The 20,013-nt window shown below is 53.3% G+C and overlaps 2 protein-coding genes across 2 annotated transcripts in view; one reads left to right on the top strand and one right to left on the bottom strand.

The window, feature by feature from the left end:
- The window catches only part of LOC144248742 (uncharacterized), a 162,039-nt gene extending 155,276 nt beyond the window's left edge, over positions 1–6,763 (top strand). Inside the window, exons 5-6 of the mRNA XM_077790736.1 lie at positions 3,373–4,031; positions 6,755–6,763. Of these exons, the coding sequence (XP_077646862.1) occupies positions 3,373–4,031; positions 6,755–6,763 (668 nt within the window). The remainder of the gene's footprint in view (positions 1–3,372; positions 4,032–6,754) is intronic.
- Positions 6,764–17,662: 10,899 nt separating this feature from the next.
- Positions 17,663–18,595, bottom strand: LOC110467737 (olfactory receptor 14A16-like). Its single transcript, XM_021524992.3, has one exon. It carries the CDS (start codon positions 18,593–18,595, stop codon positions 17,663–17,665), a length of 933 nt encoding a protein of 310 aa, XP_021380667.2.
- Between the last annotated feature and the right edge of the window lie 1,418 nt (positions 18,596–20,013).

The raw sequence follows: 20,013 nt of genomic DNA, 5'->3' as shown, positions 1-20,013 counted from the left end.
GATGAGAATGAGGATGTGTAGGAGGACATTGAGGAGGAGGAGGATAAGGATGAGCAGGACAAGGAGGTGGAGGAGGAGGGGGAGGACTAGGATGACAAGGAGGACAAGGAGGACGAGGATGAGGAGGAGGAGGACGAGGAGGAGGAGTAAATGGATGATGAGGACGAGGAGGAGTGCGGGGGTTTGTAATTTTCCCTTCTTCCCCCCATTCACCCTGCCCCTTTCTTATGCGTTCCCTGTGTAAATAATGACGGGAGACAAGTCCATTCTATAATGTCAACAAGTCTCAGTTTATTCCAAGCACACATGTACAGTTATACCCGTTATAATGAAGCTCATGCATATTGCAAAACTTAGGCTCATCATTGGTGTATTAAAAACAGGTCAACCCCGCCTTTGGAGCTTTCTGAGCTTGCTTTGTTTTCCCTTACATTTATCTTTTTGCTGAACATTCTACTGTTGGGAACCAGCTTACCCAAGGACATAAGATATTATTGCTACATCTGCTATTGCTGCACTGTGCAATTTATAGCTACTGCTTCACTAACTGCACGTAGTCATGTCCTTTCTCACGAAGCCATTCATCTACAAAACTCTCCACATTTCTTATCAGTCATGCTGTGACATTCAATGGTTCATTATCAGCAGCTGTATCCCCTGAGGGAGGATTGATTGTGGAAGAGATAAGGAAAAACTGCCCACTTAACACAGGACAACTGCCATGCAGATGGCAAAAAGAACACATCTTGCTTTTCAGTCTGGGACAGGAGGACACAAACAAAATCAGCTGAGAAGGCAGCACTCTGAAAATCAAATCAGAACTGACAGAAAATGAATGGGACAGAAATTAATAATTCTGATAGTTTTACTTGTTATCAAAATAAATCACACCCACCCAGCCCCACACAATTCTGACCCCACACCCTCAAATTTGGATCTCACTTCTCCCGATCTCCTTCCAACCCCATCTCATCCTGGAGGCTGAGGAATTGAGCAATTTTGGCATGGGACTGAGGTGAGAACCAGCCATTTTGAGATAGGATTGAGTCACTTTAGGTGACAGACAAATCCACTTCGGGTTTTGGAGTGCAAAGATATGGAGAATACTACCAGATATCCCCCAAGAACCTACAAATCCTCCAGAATATGTTCCCAAACAGTAAAGTCCACCTCAAATACCTCTTAAATGGTGGGACTTCTGACATCTCTGGTCAATACTCTTTTTAGTCATTTTTCAGGTGTTTTTAAGTGATAAAGACAAATCAGAAGTAAATTAGGGCCAAACCAAAACCAGAGACCCCTTGAGCATCTCCTGGACACTGGACAAAACAAACTCAGCAGAAATCAAAGTTAACCCTACATAAAATGCCTTGAGGAAGATTTGCTTTTCCCACAAGTCATTTCTGATGGAAACACAAATAAATCCCAAACATGAATAGACAAACAACAGAAGCAATTCTCTGGCAATTCCAAATTTCATCAGTTCCAGCACAGCTCCAGCTCAGATGCTGGCAGGTTCCAAAAAAAAAAAAAACCAAAAACATGGAAAGTTGGCCCAATACAGATTATTAAAGGAAGGGAAAGGTCTGTGTAGCTATCACAAAGGTGACAGGGACCAAGAAAATAATGATTCTCCCCCCAAAGCCCGTGAATTCAGAAGTTATTTGAGAATTTAGCTACTTGAGCTGGGCTTCTTGTAGGATTTAAGTAGCCTTGTGTTCCTCACTTTGGGGTGAATGATCCTTGTCAGTCTTGCTGGTATCATTTGGTCCCTTTCCTCCAGTGATTTTAACAGAATTTTCAAAGAAGGAAAACAAAATATTTTCTTTACACTGGCCACCCACAAGAGCCATTTTCCTCGTAAGTTCTCCCAAAAGTCACTCAGAGGAAGCTGCATCCAAGCTTCCAAGAGTTCCTCCAGAAAGAGCCACAAACTCCTCAGAGGAGAGAAACATGCTGTTGTCAAAGGCACCTGGGGTCAGACAACAGAGCCCTGAACTCACTGTGTAAAATAATGTTGCAATCTGGATAATAAAATTGTTAGAGAAATGCCTCTGCCCCAATTCAGGTGCTAAGGAGACCAAATCCAAAGTGGATTTTATTGACCAGTAAATGTGAAGTGAGAGAGATGGAAAGAAAAAGAGGAGAGAGCAAGGGAGTGACAGGGTCAGAGATCTCCCTAGAAGCGGGGCAAGTGTGACGTTGTCCCCTGTGTGCGTGGCTTTCCCAGGGTGGGGGTTTTACACCGGAGCCAGTTTGGGTAAGGGGGGTGGTGTTCACCCTCCACCCCGAGCAGGGATTGCCTCACTGTTCCAGGTTACAGTGTCAGATGTAACCAAAAGTGTTTTCAGTCCCCATCTCCATAAACTGTTATCAACAGGTGGGGCAGTGTTCTTTATCTCTTCCATGGCTCAGCCCTGATAACGCCCACCAGGGGCCATCTTCTGTTAATGGGCCATTGAGTGTCACTGCAGCACTGATAAAATTACATCATCCCATTGTGGGATGCTCCGCCCAGGGGGAGGAACCAAGCATTCCTACCTGGATATAATCTCACCCTTGCAACACAACGACCACCTTGCCTACTGGATTCCCAGAGGACAAGAGCTCCATAACGACCACTGGACCTGCAGAGGAAGACCAGACCCTTCTACAGGATCACTGCTTTGACAGAATCACGTTCATCACTCCAGCTGGACTGCAGCCACCATTTCATCAGCCTGCTACCACCACCCTGAGCAACGGGGTGTCAGGGTATATCGTGACTCTGTCAGATTAAGCCAGTGTTTCTCTATCATTGCCTTGATCTTAATTTTCTTATTCAATTGTCATTCTGGCTTAGACTCTCCCCCTGGTTTGCTTTGAAGCCAGTACAAAACTCACTGTGCTCATCACTTGTTTTCCTCCCAAAACAGAATTTCCCGTACCCAAATATTCACCAGATGGAGAAGAAGGTTGCGAGGAAGAGGAAGATGCCTCAGGACTCCCAAGCAGGTGAGGAGGAAGTCAGTGCCCCTTTCCCCCTCTCTCCTGCTCCATCTCCCAGCCCAGCACGGCCCCCTGCTGCAGGACAGCCCCGCTGCCGGTGCCCTCCTGCCAGGGACGCACTTGGGGGATCTCCTTGCCCTTCCCTGTGGCACGGAGGCAAATCCCATCCTCTCCTTGTCCTTCCTCCTCCAGAGCAAGAGCTGATAGTGGAGACCAGGAAGGACAAATCCCTGCAGCAGAACCTCATGGAAGAAGCTGTTTTGAGCAACTCCACATCGCAGGAATCCAACGGGGAGGAAAAGCCCTGGAGATCCCAGAGGAGGAAGGGCTGCAAGGCCAGCCCAGGGTGTTCTGAGGAGGAAAGACCCACCCTGGGCTAGGAAGGTGGGCAGAGCTTCAGCCAGAGCTCAGAGCTGGTGGTCCCTGAGCAACATCATGATGGGGAGAAGCCCTACAAGTGTTTGGAGTGTGGGAAGAGCTTCAGGCAGAGCAACAATCTGAAACGACACCTGATGATCCACACCGGGGAATGGCCCTACGAGTGTGGGGAGTGTGGGAAGGGATTCAGCTGCAAATCCCATCTTGTCAGGCACTTACACATCCACACTGGGGAGAGGCCCTACAAGTGTGGGGAGTGTGGGAAGGGCTTCAGACGGAGCTCCGACTTCATCATCCACCAACGCTTCCACACTGGGGAGAGTCCCTACGAGTGTCCCAAGTGTCAGAAGAGGTTTCACAATAGCTGCAATCTCCTTGTACATCAGCGGATTCACACGGATGAGAGGCCCTTCCGCTGCCCTGACTGCAGGAAGGGCTTCAAACACAACTCCACCCTCGTCACACACCAGCACATCCACACTGGGGAGAGGCCCTACATGTGCCCCACTTGTGGGAAGAGGTTTCAGAGCAGCTCCCATCTCCTCCGGCATGAGCAGATTCACACCGAGGAGAGGCATTTCCTCTGCTCCGACTGTGGCAAGGGCTTCAAGCACAACTGCCACCTTGTCAGGCACTGGCGCATCCACACCAGGGAGAGGTCCTACGTGTGTCCCCAGTGTGGGAAGAGCTTCACCCAGAGCTCTCACTTGACCAAACACCAATGGAGCCACCGGTAAGGGAAGCCCTGAAAGTTCCCCAGCTGCAGGAAGAGCTTTGTGCACTGCTCCAGTTTCATCCCCCATTGGAGGACCCTGTTGGGAAGAGCCCTGGTGATCCATGTTCCCTGTGATCCATGCTGGGAAGACACCTGTCCCTTTTCCTGCCCCTACCAATGGCCTGATATGGGATTGAAGAACATGAGGGTCTGGCCATGGCCCTGTCACTACATTCACTCCTGCCTCAGGTCATTACCAGGGGCAGGAAAGGGACTCTCTCTCTGTCTTTCCCTGAGGAGAAGGGTGTCCTTTCCATGCAGGAGGAAACACGTGGCCAAAAAGATACAACTGATGGTGATGTAGTTTTCCCTGTAACTGGTTTTTCTTATCCCTTCTGTTGTTAATATTTTTTCTGTTTCTGTTTGTTCCTTATCTTGTTGCTGTTCCCAGTACATTGTTCTTATCCCAGCCTGAGATCTTTCCCTTTTTTCCTTCAATGGAAGGTGGGAGGGCAATGAGTGCCTGCGGGGTTTGAGTGGGAGCAGGAAATTGAGAAATGCCATTCCTGAACCCCGGCCTGTGGAAACCGAGCATCCCAGCTGGTGCCAGCCCTGGTGGCCATGGCAGCAGCCTCGGGAGCGGGTCCCTGGCTGGGGCTGAGGGAACCTCTTCACTCTGGTGCCCAGGGACAGGAGTGGAGGGAGCAGCTGCAGCTTAGTCGGGGCAGGCTTAGGTTGGATCTCAGGAAAAGGTTTTTGCCCAGAGGCTGCTGGGGCGCTGCCCAGGCTCCCCAGGGAAGGGTCACAGCTCCAGGGCTCTCTGAGCTCCAGCAGCGTTTGGACAGCGCTGCCAGGCCCAGGCTGGCAGTGTTGGGGTGTCCTGTGCAGGGCCAGCAGTTGGTCTCCATGGAGCTGCCCAGGGACTGACCATAGCAATAGGGGCTGGGGATGGTTGCCATGGAAACTGACCATAGCAACAGGGGTGGGGATGGTTGCCATGGAAACTGACCATAGCAACAGGGGCTAGGGATGGTTGCCATGGAAACTGACCATAGCAACAGGGGTGGGGATGGTTGCCATGGAAACTGACCATAGCAACAGGGTTTCCTGGTGATGGTTGCCTTCTAAGGATCAGATTTGTCACAGGCCCTCAGAGGGGTTCCATGGGGACTTTCCAAGAGCCTCCAGGTTGTTCAAGAGCTGGAATGTCACACACAGAGACAGGGGCTCCATGGAGACCTCCCAAGGGTTTCTGGGGATGGCAAGAGCCGTGTGGTCAGAGGCAGTCACAGCCATTCCATGGTGACATCCCAGGGCACCTTGGCCTGCAAAGGCACCGATCTGTCACAGGCACTCACGGGGGCTCCACAGTAACATCCCAGGAGTCCCCAGGCTGCCAAAGAGCCGGGATGTCACAGGTACTCAGAGGGGTTTCTGTCATGGGCAGAGAGGGCGCTTCAGGCAAAAGCTTTATTTCTTTATTGGAGAAACTCCTGCTGAGTCATGAGATGGAGAAACACAGCAGGCACCATGGGTTCTAAAAGCCCTGAAGAGCCTCCTGACTTCTAAAATTCTTTTTAAGATAAGAGACTGGGAGTGACTGGATGCAATCCCGGCCCCAGAATTTGTCAATGGTTTATGTATAAACAATTGGACAGGTAGAATTGAACAATTTGTCAATGCAATTTTTCATACAGGATTAATGATGGAATACCAGATATATTCATATAAATACAATCAGATCATGATTAGACAATAAGCTCTTAACCAGAGTTATTTACTCCACAGTCCAGAATCTATAACAATTCTAGGATATTCTGCTCTAGGAAGCAATTTTGAAGTCAGCAGGGCCTTGCTGGAGTGGTTTGAGCCCATTGCAGGGAGAGCCTCCTGCTCCAGCAGGAACTGCCTTTCCTGTGCCAGGAGCAGGGCAGGTCCCGCTGCAGGAACAGCCCCAGGCCAGCCCCAGCACAGGGAAGGCCTCGGGCACAAGGGCAGAGTGCCGTGCTGGGAGCTGTGCCAGGGACAGCCCGAGGCACCAAAGGCACCTTGGCAGCAGCAGCTGCTTGCAGGGCATGGCCAGAAGCCTCCCTTGCAACCCGGCCTGGTGGCCAGCGCTGCAGAGCTGCTGCCTCAGGGCTCATTTCTGGCTGGGCTCTGAAAAGCCACTTCTGCTCCAGGAGCCTGACTGGGAAGCCATTGGCCCAGCACCTTGGGGACAAGATATAAACAACAAAACTCTTCATGCCAGCAGACACAAGGCAGGGGCAGAGGAAAGGGGAGAGCCAGGCCCAGGGGACAGGGCTCCCATGGTGATGGCTGTGAGGTCACTGCCCTGCAGCAGCCTGGCTGCCCTCAGCAGACATTCTGGTCAGAAGAGTTGTGAGGGCACCCAGCACATCCGAGAACCCACACAACAGGAATTCCATCCTTGGGGAGGGGATTTCACTGGGTCAGGTTGGACACATTCCCTGATTTTGGAGCATTCCTGGGATGGGGAATACATCTCTGTGGAAAAACAGTTGCCATTTTGTGTCACTCTCATAATTATAAAATATTTCGTCCTTCTAACAAATGTAAATCCGCCCTCATTCAGTTTAAATATATTGATCCTTATTCTGTCACTGCAAGATTTTGAAGAAAATAACTTTTACTGTTTTTCCATTTTCACAGACCTCGTAGAGGACCCAAAAAACTCCCAAGATGGGGTTTGGAGGCCTCATCACATAACCCGCAGGTAGAGGCTGCAGACTCTGGGGTCAGTGATAGGGTGATTGAGGACAGAACAGGAATGGCCTGGGAGGGATTGAAGGGTGACTTCAGAGAGGATGGAGATTTTCTTCCTTGTATAAAACAGTGGGAGAAAGAAATAATGGAAACAAGGACAGGTGGGGAGGCCCAGACTGAACACCAGGAGAAAGGAATTTCCCTCTCAGGGTAGGGCTGTGGTGCAACACGTCCCCAGCAGGAGCCTGGAGCAGCCCAAGGCTTTGTGTGGCCAGGCAGGGGCAGCAGGAGGCAGAGCTGCCAGCAAAGGAAGGGCCAGCGAGGTGGGGCAGCCGGGGGTGACGACAGCCTGCAGGGACAGAGGCGCAGGGCAGGGACACCGTGGGACAGCCTGGGCTGCAGAGGGCTCAGGGATGTGCAGCAGCTGCAAGGCCCTGACAGAGCCAACCTGTGCAGCCCTTTGGCCATGGCTGCTGGCCCTGGGCCTGAGGCCACGAGGGGACAAGTGACCCTTGCAGCCCTGGGGCCTCAGTGCCTCCTTGTCCCTGCTCAGCAGCCTGGCAGGGGCCGCCCCATGGTCCTGCCCTTGGCACTGCACATCCCCACATGCCAGTGCCCATCCCAGGAAGAGCCCTGAGCAATGAGGGAGGGACAGGATCTGCCTTGCCAGGGGCTGGGGCTCAGGCCTGGGCCCTTTGCATTCCTGAAACACATCCAGGTTTGCTCAGCACCAGAGACACCTTTCCCTTGCTTGTCCCCAGCTGTCATCAGTGTCTCCAGTGTTCTGCTCTGACTGGAACCTGGGGACACTTTCTCAGTGTCCCTAACAGGGATCTCTTCAAAGTACAAGAAACTTTAGTGTTTCAGTGTAACTGAGACCTTGAGAGTTTTTTGACATCACTGAGGGGGATATGACATCACAGAGCTGGCTGTGATGTCCCAGAGTAGGGTGTGAGGACATAGAGCAGACTCTGCCACCATAGAGGGTGGCTCTGTGGCATCAGAGGGTGGGTTGTGACATCACAGAGCAGGCTGTGACATCACAGAACAGACTGTGACTTCACACAGTGTCTTTGTGACATCACAGTCTTCTGTGACATCACAGCACTGCTTTATGGCATCACAGGGTGACATAGTCGAGTTGGCTCTGTGATATCACAGGGGCTCTGTGACATCACAGAGATGGTTGTGTGACATCACAAGGCCTGTATGACATTACAGACTGGGCTGTGACTTCACTGGGCAGCTATGTAACATCACAATGGCTTTGTGACATCACAGGGGCTGTGTGACATCACTGGGGCTATGTGAGGTCACTGGGGAGGTCACTCTACCCCAGCCCCCTCCCAGTTCCCCCAGAGAAGTCCAACACTGCTCGTGCACAGCGGGGTCCCCTGTCCCCCCGGGTCCCCCCACCCCCGGTGCCGCAGCCTCCCCCAGAGGATGTTCCACGAGATCGACCCCAGAGCCTGACACGGGGACGGGGTCTAGAGCCATGGGGGGTGGGACAGGGGGACAGGGACCCCCCGGCAGCGTCCCCATGTCCCCCAGGGCCAGACCCTGGGCCAGGGCTCCTTCACCCTGTGACCAACGAGGGCTTGAGAGCGCTGAAAAAATCCCCAGCAAAAACCAGATTTAATATTAAGTGACAGCAGCACAAAGTTCCTTGGCAAGAGTCACTCTGCTCCTGACTGGACACTTCAGGCACAGCAAGGAAACAAAGCAACAACAAAACCAAACAAAACCCAGGCAATCAAACCAGAAATGAAACACAAACTGTCCCTGTGTGAGTGTGACACAAGGACAGTAAGGGCAAGTATAAAAGGAATATGGCCCAAAAGCTGAACACCTCAAACCTAACAGAACTTAACTTCAGCCTTTAACTTCTATTTTAAACGTCACAATTAATCTAAAGAACTGAGCTTGACAGTATTTAACCTATCTTATAACCTATGACTTTGCAATTTAACAAAGGAATAAGATTTAACAATATTCAACTTAGCTTATAACTTCTATTAACCATAACAACTTAGCAAAAGAACAACTTTTAGTAGCATTTAACTTAACTTAGACCTCATAATTTAACCTCACTTACAGGCCTGACTGGCTCAGTTATCCAAGGCACTCAGACCCCTCAGGGAGCAGCATTTCTGCCACATTTCCCCAGCACAGGCACTCCTGTGTGCACACAGACACAGAGAGTCAGTGCAAGGCACCTGTGAGAAATTCCCCTGAGCAAAGGGAAATGTTCCCTGGGGATGCTTTGGCATCTCCCCAGCAGGGAAGGGTTGAGCCTGGAGGAGTGGGGGGATCGGCCCAGGCTCCCTCGTTGTTGGGGATCCCCGAGTGCAGCAAACGGGAGAGTTCCCGGCTCGGAGAGGCCCCACTCAGAGGGAGTCGCTGGCCCAGGAGAGCTCCAAGGGCTCCTTTTGGAGCGCTGTTTGTAGGGCCCCAAGAGAGGGGCTGCAGTCCCAGCCATGTTTCATCCTGGCCGCACTTGGCATCAGCAGCTTTCTTTGGCAGGGTGAGAACAGGGATGTTGTGCCACCGAGGGAACACAAACAGTTCCCAGGGCTGCTCCTAAAGCAGCCAGGAGCTGGCTGGGCAGCAGCAGTGCCTGGAGCAGAGCGTGTTTGTGCTGAGCTCCAGAGGAGCTGAGCCCAGGGGCTGCTGGCCAAGGCCAAGGCCAGCGAGCATTTCTCAGCTGGCAGGGCGGCCTGAGAAGGGGAGGGGGGAATGCACCAGCACAGGAACCATGGAACCAAGGGACCATTGTGACACTGTGGGGCACCATGGAACCAAGGGACCATTGTGACACTGTGGGACCTGTGAGACCAAGGGACCACTGTGACACTGTGTGGCACCATGGAATGTCGGGATCATTGTGACACTGAGAGGCCCCATCAAACCAAGGGTCCATTGTGACACCACAGGGCCTCATGGAACCGTGGAGACCATTATGACTCTTTGGGGTGTCATGGGCCCAAGGGACGATTGTGACATGGCGAGACCCCAGGGAGCCAAAGGTCCACTGTGACATTGCAAGGCCTCATGGAGTCATGGAGATACCATTAAGAGAATTCACAGCCTCATGGAACCAAGGGGCCATTGTGCCTCTGTGGGGCACCATGGAACCAAGGAGACCATTGTGACACTGAGGCGACTCATGGTATCATGGAATACATTGGGATACTATGAGGGCCCATGGAATAAGCAAAGCATTGTGACACTGTGAGGCCTCACGGCACCAATGAGACCATTGTGACCCTGGGGGTCCCCACAGAACCAAGAGGACCATTGTGACACTGTGGGGCCTCGTGAAACCAAGAGGCCTTTGTGGCACTGCAGGGCTGCAGGGAACCAAAGGTCCATTGTGACACTGCAAGGCCTCGTGTCATCAGTGTTCCATTGTGACCCTGTGGAGCCAAAGGAGACCATTGTGACACCACAATCCCCAGGGCCGAAAGGTCCATTGTGACATTGTGGCCTCATGGAACAGAGGAGTCCCGTGCCATTGTGGGGCCTGGGGAACCACGGAGACCCCTGGGACACTGTGGGGCCCCAAGGAACCAAGGGAACACGGAACAGGTCTGGCTGGTTTGGCCTCCAGGGGCTGCCTGACAGCTTGGCACCTGGAGGGTCTCTTTCCATCTGCTATTGAAGCACTGGGGCTCGGGGCTTTCCTTCCTATGGAAAAGAACTCTCCTTCTCCTCTAGGCACACATGGCCTGAATTGGGATTTCACCTCCATTTCCTTATATCCAGGGATTGTTCCCATGGACATATTGCCAGGACAAATCTGGCAGGCAGTTGTTTGGTAAGGGTCATTGCTTATCTGTCCCTAAAACACTGGGGAAGGCTCAATGCTTTCCTTCCTTTGGGAAAGAACTGTCCTGCTTCTCCAGGTGCCCATGGCCGAAATTGGGATTGTCTCCAAAATTCCCTAAATCCAAAGACTGCTCCCAGACAAAATCTGCTATTTCTGAAAAGTCTGGCTGGCCTTGGCCTAGTGAGGCTCTCACCTGCCTTCCAAACAGTGGGGCTCTGTGCTTTCCTTCCTATGGAAAAGAAATGTTCTTCTCCTACAGGTGCCAATGGCCATACTTGGATTTCACCTCCAGCACTGCCTGACAGACTGGAGGAGATTGTTGGCTGGAAACATTTGATGTGTAGGGGAGGAAGGGACAGGTTCAGCCTTGCCCTGCCCTGGAACCCCAGCCTTGCCCTGCCCTGGAACCCCAATCCCCCCAGAGCCTCTATCCCAGCCCAGCAGTGTCTGCTAGTCCCTGGCACAGCACAGGCAATGCTCCACAGCCACCTCTGGAGCCCCAGCCCAGCTCCTGAGTGACCAAATGACCCCAAGTCCCACCTGGGGGAAGGGCCCAGGAAGACCAAGGGGAATTTAAGGCTGACCACAAGGCAAGCACACATCTTGACTCTACCTCCTCTTGGAATTTCCAGTTGAACACCACTGGAATCCAGGAGCTGGTACCTTTGTGTGCTTCTCTGTATCTATTCTGTCTTTCTCTCTTTCTGTGTCTTAATCTACTTCTCTCCTCTTGAACATTTTGATTAACTTAAAATAGATCAGGCTTAAAGTTGGTGAAGCTGAATCAAGATGCTTTGTGGCTGACAATCCATCAGACCCTGTCCCTACCCCCACCCCACCATTTCCCCCATCCAAGCCCTGGCACTCAGAGCAGCCTTGTGCAAATCTGAGCTCCCTCCAGCCCAGGCTGCACCTGCAGGTTTCAGCTCCTGGGCTCCAACTCCCACCTGCTTTCCTTGGAGAAGGAGCTGCCCCAGACACAGAGGGATGTTCATTTCTTGCCAGCCAACAAAGCCAAGGGAAGGCACAGCTCCATCAAATGCAAAAGTCATTCCTCTGCTGGATATTAAATCTGCTTTGCACAGCAGACAGTCTCAGAGCAATGGAAAACTCCTTCTGTGCCCAGCACTGATCCCAAGGTCCCCCCAAACCCTCCCTGCCCCGATTTTGCCTAGATTTGCTCTTTGCACACACGAGTCACAGGCTGAAGGCAGGAGCTCCCTCCATGGCCAGAGGGAGGAAAAGAGGGAAAGTGGATGAAGAGCTCTCCTGAGCAGACCCAAGGTCCAAGTGCAGCCCCTGCAGTGGGAACCACAACTCATCAGGTTTGTGTTCTTTGGGCTCAGGGATGGTGACACTCAGAGGCACTGAAAGGCTTCTTGCCAACAAAGACAAATTGAACATTGGAACAGTTTAATAAACATCACAGCTCTTTCCTCAGCTCCCTGTGATGTCCCAGCAGCATCTGACATGTCCCCCATCCCCAAGGGATTTCTTTACAGGAACAGTTCTAGACAAAGACATAAGAAAGTGTAATTCTGTGATAGATATAAACAAAATTAGGATGCTGATTACTGATATATTAATATGAACTTCAGAAAGTCAACTCCCTGAAACTCAAAGCATGAAACCAGTCAGCTGAGAGACACTTGAATGACCAGAGAGCACCTAGAGGAGGAAATCTGGGAACAACAGCTGGTCTAGTGGACAGATATCTTTTGACATGGCTTTTCAACAGAAGAGGTGGAAACAAGTGAAGGAAGCAGGAGACAAAGTAATACACTAAATATTGGTGACACATGAGGACAGGAAGATCAGTTTTTCTTCTCCTTTTGCCATCAGTACACCTCCAGGAAATTCCTGTTCAGGGAGGGAAAATTTTACTGTTTCTTAAAAGTACTCAAGTGGCCCAGATAATACTAATTGTGGGAGGTGGCCCTGGGTAGGATTCTCCAGGAATGACACGGGAAACCACAGTGGTATAAGGAAAAGTATTGCCCCTGGATTGCTGCTTTCCCCATGCAGATGAATGTATGTCTGTCATGCACTGTACACTCCCCAGTTCATGTCTGTCATTGGCTGTACTATCCCCCCTGTTCTAGAAAGTTCTCTGTTCTCGTTATTCCCAGTGGTTCTCTCTGTAAACCACTCCTTCCCTTTTTCCCTCATTGGCCCAGTTTATGTCACTCTACCCCTGCTCCTCCCTTACACCCCTTCCCTTTGGAGCTTTTGTACCCTAGCCACCCCTTCCCTTTCCCAGTTTTATACTCTGGCCCCTCCTTCCCACTCACACTTGTAGCCTGCTTCCCCTGCGTGCAGGTGTCTCCCTGCTCCCGTTCCCGTCTCCTTTGTCCTCGTTCTACCCTCCATGAACTCACGTGGACTGCAGCAGCTCAAGAGCCCTTCCTTCTTTTGGTGGAGATTTTATTACGCTGTCCAGGCACCTGTAGATCAGCCAGCAGTGGACTGCACTGGGGGACTTGATCCGAGGCCGCCTGTAATGAATGTCCTTGTATAATATGAAATGTACAAGTATTAAAACCTATGCCCCTTTCCAGGCAGACATCAGCTGTGTGCCCATGAACAGGCAGTGCCACTTGTGCCCTGAGGTGCCGAGCTGGGATTGGATCTCTCAGAGAGGAGCTGAGGGAGAGCAGAGCACCTTGCAAGCTGCAGGTCCCTGCCAGCCCCGCAGGGCTCCTGTGCCATCAACATCTGCTCTGCTCCAGTCTGGAACAGGGCCCAGCACAGTGCCAGGATCATCAGAGAGCTGAGGTGTGTGCTGGAATTCCATGCCCTCCCCATGGCGCAGCAGCCCTGCATTTCCCTGCTCCAGCCTTGGTCTCCAGCACAGCCATGGAGGCTCTTTGGGCTCCTGAGTGTTCCTGCAGCCCCCAAGGGCAGCTGAGCTCTGCCTTGGGCACAGGCAGCCCTGGCCAGCGCAGGCCATGCTCAGCAATTCCTTGTCTGTGCCCGGACTTGCTGCCAGCCCCGGCAGTGGCTGCGGGGCCCCTTTGTGGCCCTGTGCTGGCCCAGCCATGGTGCCACAGCCCCTGTGCAGCCCAGCCCAGGCCAGGAGCATTGCGGCTGGGAACGGCCCCTGTGCCGTGGGGCCCTGGGCAGCCTTGGGGCTCTGTGCCCCATGGCCTCCCTGCTGGGCAGCCTCTGCCAGCTCCTGCCGAGCCCGTGGCACCTGTGGGGCTGCACAGACAGCCCTGCCCGGGCTCTGCTGGCCTCTGGGCCAGCAGAGAGGCGGCCAGGGCTGGCCATGGCCGGGAACAGGCCCTGAGCCCCGCAGGAGGATGGAGCTGGGCCACAGCCAAACTCAGCCCAGGGCAGAGCTGGGCTCAGCAGCCAGGGCTGCCCAGGGCTGGCACAGACAGAGGCTGGCGCTGACAAATGTCCTGGGCCCCTCCCTGGTCTGTCCATGCCCCCAGGGCACAGAGCAGCCTCCTCTCTCGGGCTCTTGCCTGTTTTCAGTGCCTGCCCAGGCGCTGGCCCTGCCCCACAAGGCCTGGGCTGAGTCCTGCCCCTGCCCGCTCAGCCAGGCTGAGATGGACACTGATGGTTTCTGTGCCAGGCTCTCCCAGCCCAGCCCAGCTCCCTGCCAGCTCTGCCAGCTGCCCTGAGCTCTGGGCAGCACCAAGGGCCTCTCCCCAGCACAGCCCAGCCGGCTCTGGCCCCACAGCTCTGCTCAGCCCAGGCTGCTCTGGGCACTGCCCCACGGCCTCAGCCCCTGCCAAGGGCACAGCAGCAGCTGCAGCTCAGCCAGGACTCAGCCCCACCATGGGGGAAGGGGCTTGGCCAAGGCCAAAGGAGCTCACTGGCTGCCCTGCTCCCCTCTGCCTGAGGTGCTGAGAGCTCTGCAGCCCCTCCTGCCATCCCATCTGCCCAGGCCAGCACAAGAGCCCCGGCCCTGGGGCCCTCCAGAGCTGCTCCTGCTCCAGGCCCAGGGCCCATCCCAGAGCTGGGGCAGCCACAGAGCTGTGCCCATTTCTGCTCATTGCTGCTCTGATGGGGATGAATCCTCAGCCACTTGGAGGTTCCTGATGAATTTTCCTACTCCAGAGGCCTCTTCTTTCTTGAGCTCTTTATTTCAGGAATTTAGTAAGAAAAGCTCATAAACATTTGTACAAACACACAAAACAGAGAAACTTGTGGGAATAATTTAAGTCTTCATTCTTCTGTGGTTAATTAGGCAGATTTCAGAAGTGAATATGCTATATTGAAAACAATGCAGAGAGAATTTTTTCTCCTTCTTTCTCTTCCTCTTTATATATTGATATCAACAATGTCCAATTGATATTGACCGACAGGAGCTTCTAATGTAGTTTGAATAGATATGAAAATCAAGACCCTTAACTGAAAATCAATAACACTTTGCCCCACTCTCTCCCCACCATTTCCCTCATGCAACCCTTTGCACTCCTAAGAATCAGGAATGGTGTGGCCAGCAGGAGCAGGGCAGTGATTCTTCCCCTGTGCTCATCAGTGCTTGGTCAGCGCCTCGAGTGCTGCGTCCAGTTCTGGCCCCCCAGTTTAGGAAGGACATGGAGGGGTTGGAGCTTGTCCAGAGAGGGGCAACAAGGCTCGGGAGGGGTCTGGAGCACAAGTGCTATGAGGAGTGGCTGAGGGAGCTGGGATTGTTTATCCATGAGAAGAGGAGGCTCAGGGGAGACCTCATCATTCTCTACAACTCCCTGACAGGAGGGTGCAGCCAAGTGGGGGTCGGGCTCTTTTCCCAGGGAACAGTGACAGGACAAGAGGACACAGCCTTCAGCTGCACCAGGGGATGTTTAGGCTGGACATCAGGAAATATTTTTCACAAAAAGAGGGATTGGGCATTGGAATGGGATGCCCAGGGAGGTGGGTGAGTCACCATCCCTGGAAGTGTTTCAGGAAAGACTGGATGTGGCACTCAGTGCCATGGTCTGGGTGACAAGGTGGTGTTGGGTCCCAGGTTGGACTTGATGCTCTCCAAGGTCTTTTCCAGCCTGGTTGATTCTCTGGTGATTGTGACACTGCAGGGCCCTGGGGAAGCAAGGGGCCACTGTGACACTGCGGGACCTGGTGGCACTAAGAGGACCATGGTGACACTGTGTGCGACATGGCACCACAGAGCCACGGGGCCACTGTGACATTGTGGGGCTGGATGGAAGCAAGGAGGGCATTGTGACAGTCGGGGTCCTGGTGGGACCACAGAGGACACTGTGACCCTGCAGGGCCTTGTGGAGCCATGCAGAGCTTTGTGACAGAGCAGGACCTTGTGTCATGATGGGGCCATTGTGACTCTGCAGGGCTCCATGGAACCAAGGGGCCAGTGCTGCCCCTCAGGGACTCGTGGAATGAAGGAAACATGTTTGACACCGTGGTGGCCTTGGGACCAAGAGGCCATTGTGACACTGTGGGACCAGGGCTTTGGGGGACCACAGTGACATTGAGACATTGCGGGGCCCAAGGATCCAAGGGACATTGTGACACCAAGGGGTCCCATGGAACCAAAGGGACATTGTGACACTGGGAGGCCTCATGGAATCATGGAGACCACTGGGACACTCTGGGGCCTCATGGAACCATGGTGACACCAAGTTGTCTGGGAGTGTGGATCTGCTGGATGGTAGGAGGGCTCTGCACAGGGCCCTGTACAGGCTAGATCCAGGGCCCAAATCCAACAAGGTGAGGTTTAAGAAGTCCAAGTGACGGGTCCTTCACTTTGTCCTCAACAACCCCTGCAGTGCTACAGGCTGGGGACAGAGTGGCTGGATAGGAGCCGGGCAGAAAGGGACCTGCAGGGACTGATGGACAGCAGGCTGGACATGAGTCAGCAGTGTGCCCAGGTGGCCAGGAAGGCCAATGGCTCCTGGGCAGGATCAGGAATGGTGTGGCCAGCAGGAGCAGGGCAGTGATTCTTCCCCTGTGCTCCGCACTGGTTGGGCAGCACCTCGAGTGCTGTGTCCAGTTCTGGGCCCCCCAATTTAGGAAGGACATAGAGGCCTGGAGCATGTCCAGAGAAAGGCAACAAGGCTGGTGAGGCGTGTGGAGCACAAGTGCTATGAGGAGTGGCTGAGGGAGCTGGGATTGTTTATCCTGGAGAAGAGGAGGCTCAGGGGGGACAAGGCAGTGTGAGGGCACAGGATGGACTTGATGATCTCCAAGGTCTTTTCCAAACTTGCTGATTCTGTGATTCTCTGAAACCACCCTTGGAGCAGTTGCAGGAGGAGCCCTGGGCCTCCTCTTCAGAAGCTCCAGCAGCCCAGGTCCCTCAGCTTCTCCTCACAGCCCCAAAGCCCATCCTGTCAGTCCTGCAGAGCCTCTGCAGCTCCTCCTCACTGCCCAGAACAGGGAGCCCCACAGCCAGACACAGCAGCCCAGATGTGCCCCCCTGGCCTGGGGTGCCTCTGGCAAGGGAGCAGCACCAGGCACTGCAGGAGCCTGCAGACAATTCCTGCAGCACTTGTGGGATGATTCTCCTCCCCAAGGGACGTTCCCATGGTGCCAAGTCAGGAACTGCAATGGGGAGTGGGGCCAGAGAGGAAAGGGCAAACAGGGATGGGCTGTGTGCAGGGGAGGGAACAGGGGTGGGCAACAGGAAGAAATCTGTAGCAGAAAGAGGAAAGAAAACAAAGGTGAAGCCAAGGAAATGCTCAGGGCAGTTTGGGGGTGGCTGCCAGGCAGCCCTGGCTCTGAGCAGCAGCGTCTGCAGTGGGACAGGAAACTCCCAGCTGATGGGAACAAACTTTCTGGCTGACTGCAGAGGCCAGGACAAAGCTGAGTGTTTCCCCTGGTGTCCCCAGCCCTTTCTGGCCCCAGGGGCTGATGGCATTTGTGCTGCCTCAGGTTCATGTCCCCACAGCACCAGCATGGGGATGCTCCCGCCTGCTGTGTGCAATGCAAACAGGGGCTCCTGACGTTTCTTTGTGGACAACATTAAAATGTACTACAAAGAAAAATAACCTCCAAAAGGAAAACAAGAAGTATCAAAATTTACTTGTATTAAAAGTGTTTTGCAGAAATTGGGCAGCAGTTTAATGTTCCTGAAAGCATCCAGTCATCAGTCTCCACACTGCACCTTTGAGCTCCTGGTTCCTCAGGCTGTAGATGAGGGGGTTCAGGGCTGGAGGCACCACCGAGTACAGAACTGACACTGACAGATCCAGGGATGGGGAGGACATTGAGGTGGGCTTCAGGTAAGCAAATGTGCCAGAGCTGACAAACAGAGAGACCACAGCCAGGTGAGGGAGGCAGGTGGAAAAGGCTTTGTGCCGTCCCTGATCCGAGGGGATCCTCAGCACGGCCCTGAAGATCTGCACATAGGAGAAAACAATGAACACAAAACAGCCAAAATATAGAAGAGCACTTGGCACAATAAGCCCAAGTTCCCTGAGTTTGGAGTGTGAGCAGGAGATCTTGAGGATTTGTGGGATTTCACAGAAGAACTGGCCCAGGGCATTGCCATGGCACAGGGGAAGGGAAAATGTATTGGCTGTGTGCATGAGAGCATTGAGAAAGCCACTGGCCCAGGCAGCTGCTGCCATGGGGGCACAAGCTCTGCTGCCCAGGAGGTTCCCGTAGTGCAGGGGTTTGCAGATGGACACGTAGCGGTCGTAGCACATGATGGTCAGGAGGGAAAACTCTCCTGAAATGAAGAAGGCAAAAAAAAATAGTTGGGCAGCACATCCTGTGTAGGAGATGGTGCTGGTGTCCCAGAGGGAATTGTGCATGGCTTTGGGGACAGTGGTGCAGATGGAGCCCAGGTCGCTGAGGGCCAGGTTGAGCAGGAAGAAGAACATGGGCGTGTGCAGGTGGTGGCCGCAGGCTACGGCGCTGATGATGAGGCCGTTGCCCAGGAGGGCAGCCAGGGAGATGCCCAGGAAGAGGCAGAAGTGCAGGAGCTGCAGCTGCCGCGTGTCTGCCAGTGCCAGCAGGAGGAAGTGGCTGATGGAGCTGCTGTTGGACATTTGCTGTGGCTGAACATGGGCACCTGTTCATGGAGAAAGGGACAGTGAAGAGTTAGAGGAGATGCCTGTAACTAAAAACAAAGACATTTCCCATACACCCTCTTCTGTAGCACACTTGGACATACTTTTGTGTTTAAGAGTTCTGAGGTTTTCTTTTTAAGCTCCCCAGTATTTTCCCAGTATTCTTGGATATCAAAATCTCTGCATTTCTGCTTCCCTCAGGGAGAGCAGAGCAAGTTCTGTGAGGGAAAGTGATGAGTGGAGAATGAAGGGAGATAGTCTGTCATTCTGACCTATTCAGAATTTCTCTGGGCATTAGACTTTCTCAGCTGGAGTATTATCACCTTCCCATACTTCCACTAAAAACTGCCAGGTACTGCTGAGAGCAGATGGATCCACCACAACCCAGATCCACATTTGTAGCCAAGGACTCACTTTGCTCATTTCATCAACCCAGCAGCATTTTCAGTCTCAGAACTCTTGCCTTTCCCCATCAATCTTATGACTCAAAGATGCTCTAGGACAGGTTGGCACCCTGCATTGAAGCTCCCAGCTTGGACTGAAATCTCAGGGAGACTTCCAAGTGTCCTTCTGATGGCACTGGATGAAGGGAGGTGCAGCTCCTTCCCTGGCTGCACTGCCAGCATTGCCCAGAGCCGGGCACTGGGGACAGCTGTGTCACCCTGAGCCAGCTGTGCCCCTGCCAGAGCCCCCAGTGCCGGGCAGCTGCTCCCAGCCCTGTGCTCTGCAGAGGGAACTGGGCCCGGGGCTGCAGAGCTGCCCCACGGCTCTGCTGCAGCTCTGCCTGCACAGGAGGGGCTGCACGCCTTGGAGCCCCGGCCCTGAGGGCAGAGGCTTGGCTGGGGCACAGGAGGGAGGGGGCTTGTGCAGAGGGAGGGGCTGCACTGGAGGGGATCCTCTGGACATCTCTAAACTCTCCCTGCCTCAGCATTTCTGGGTTTTCTTTTCTCTCCTTCCCTGATCTTCTCTCTGCTTCCTGGAGATTTTCCTCCTGCAGGTGTTTCCCTGTGCCTGATCTCTCCCTGCCAGCACTCCCAGACCCCAAATCTCTGTGCACTCTCCTTGGCCTGACAGAACCCTGCCTGTTTGCAGGGCACTGGCTGGGGGCAGGTTCTGTTTGCAGCTTGGAGAAAGGACAGCTCAGACTGAGCCTGATGGCTCCAGCAAAGGTGATGCTGCTGGTGTCCATGGGCAGACTGGCTGCAAGCACATTAGGGATCTCTTTTGAACCTACTGATCACTAAAATAACAGTTCTAATGTCTCATGCACTTGTAAAAATTCATAATCCACCATTAATATTTATCCCCCTTCCCTGCCACTCTCCAATAATAGGAAAGTGAATAAAAAGTCTTAGGATATTTCCTCCTTTTTATCAAAATCTTTGTCTTGGGAAAAT

The sequence above is a fragment of the Lonchura striata genome, unplaced genomic scaffold, assembly GCF_046129695.1.
Source record: "Lonchura striata isolate bLonStr1 unplaced genomic scaffold, bLonStr1.mat Scaffold_82, whole genome shotgun sequence".
NCBI lineage: Eukaryota > Metazoa > Chordata > Aves > Passeriformes > Estrildidae > Lonchura > Lonchura striata.
Note: the sequence above shows the minus strand (reverse complement) of the source record. Positions and strands in the feature narration are given on the sequence as shown.

What these genes read in the sequence shown, in the direction of transcription:
- LOC110467737 (XM_021524992.3), bottom strand. Translation starts at nt 18,595, where the DNA reads ATGTCCAACAGCAGCTCCATCAGCCACTTCCTCCTGCTGGCACTGGCA.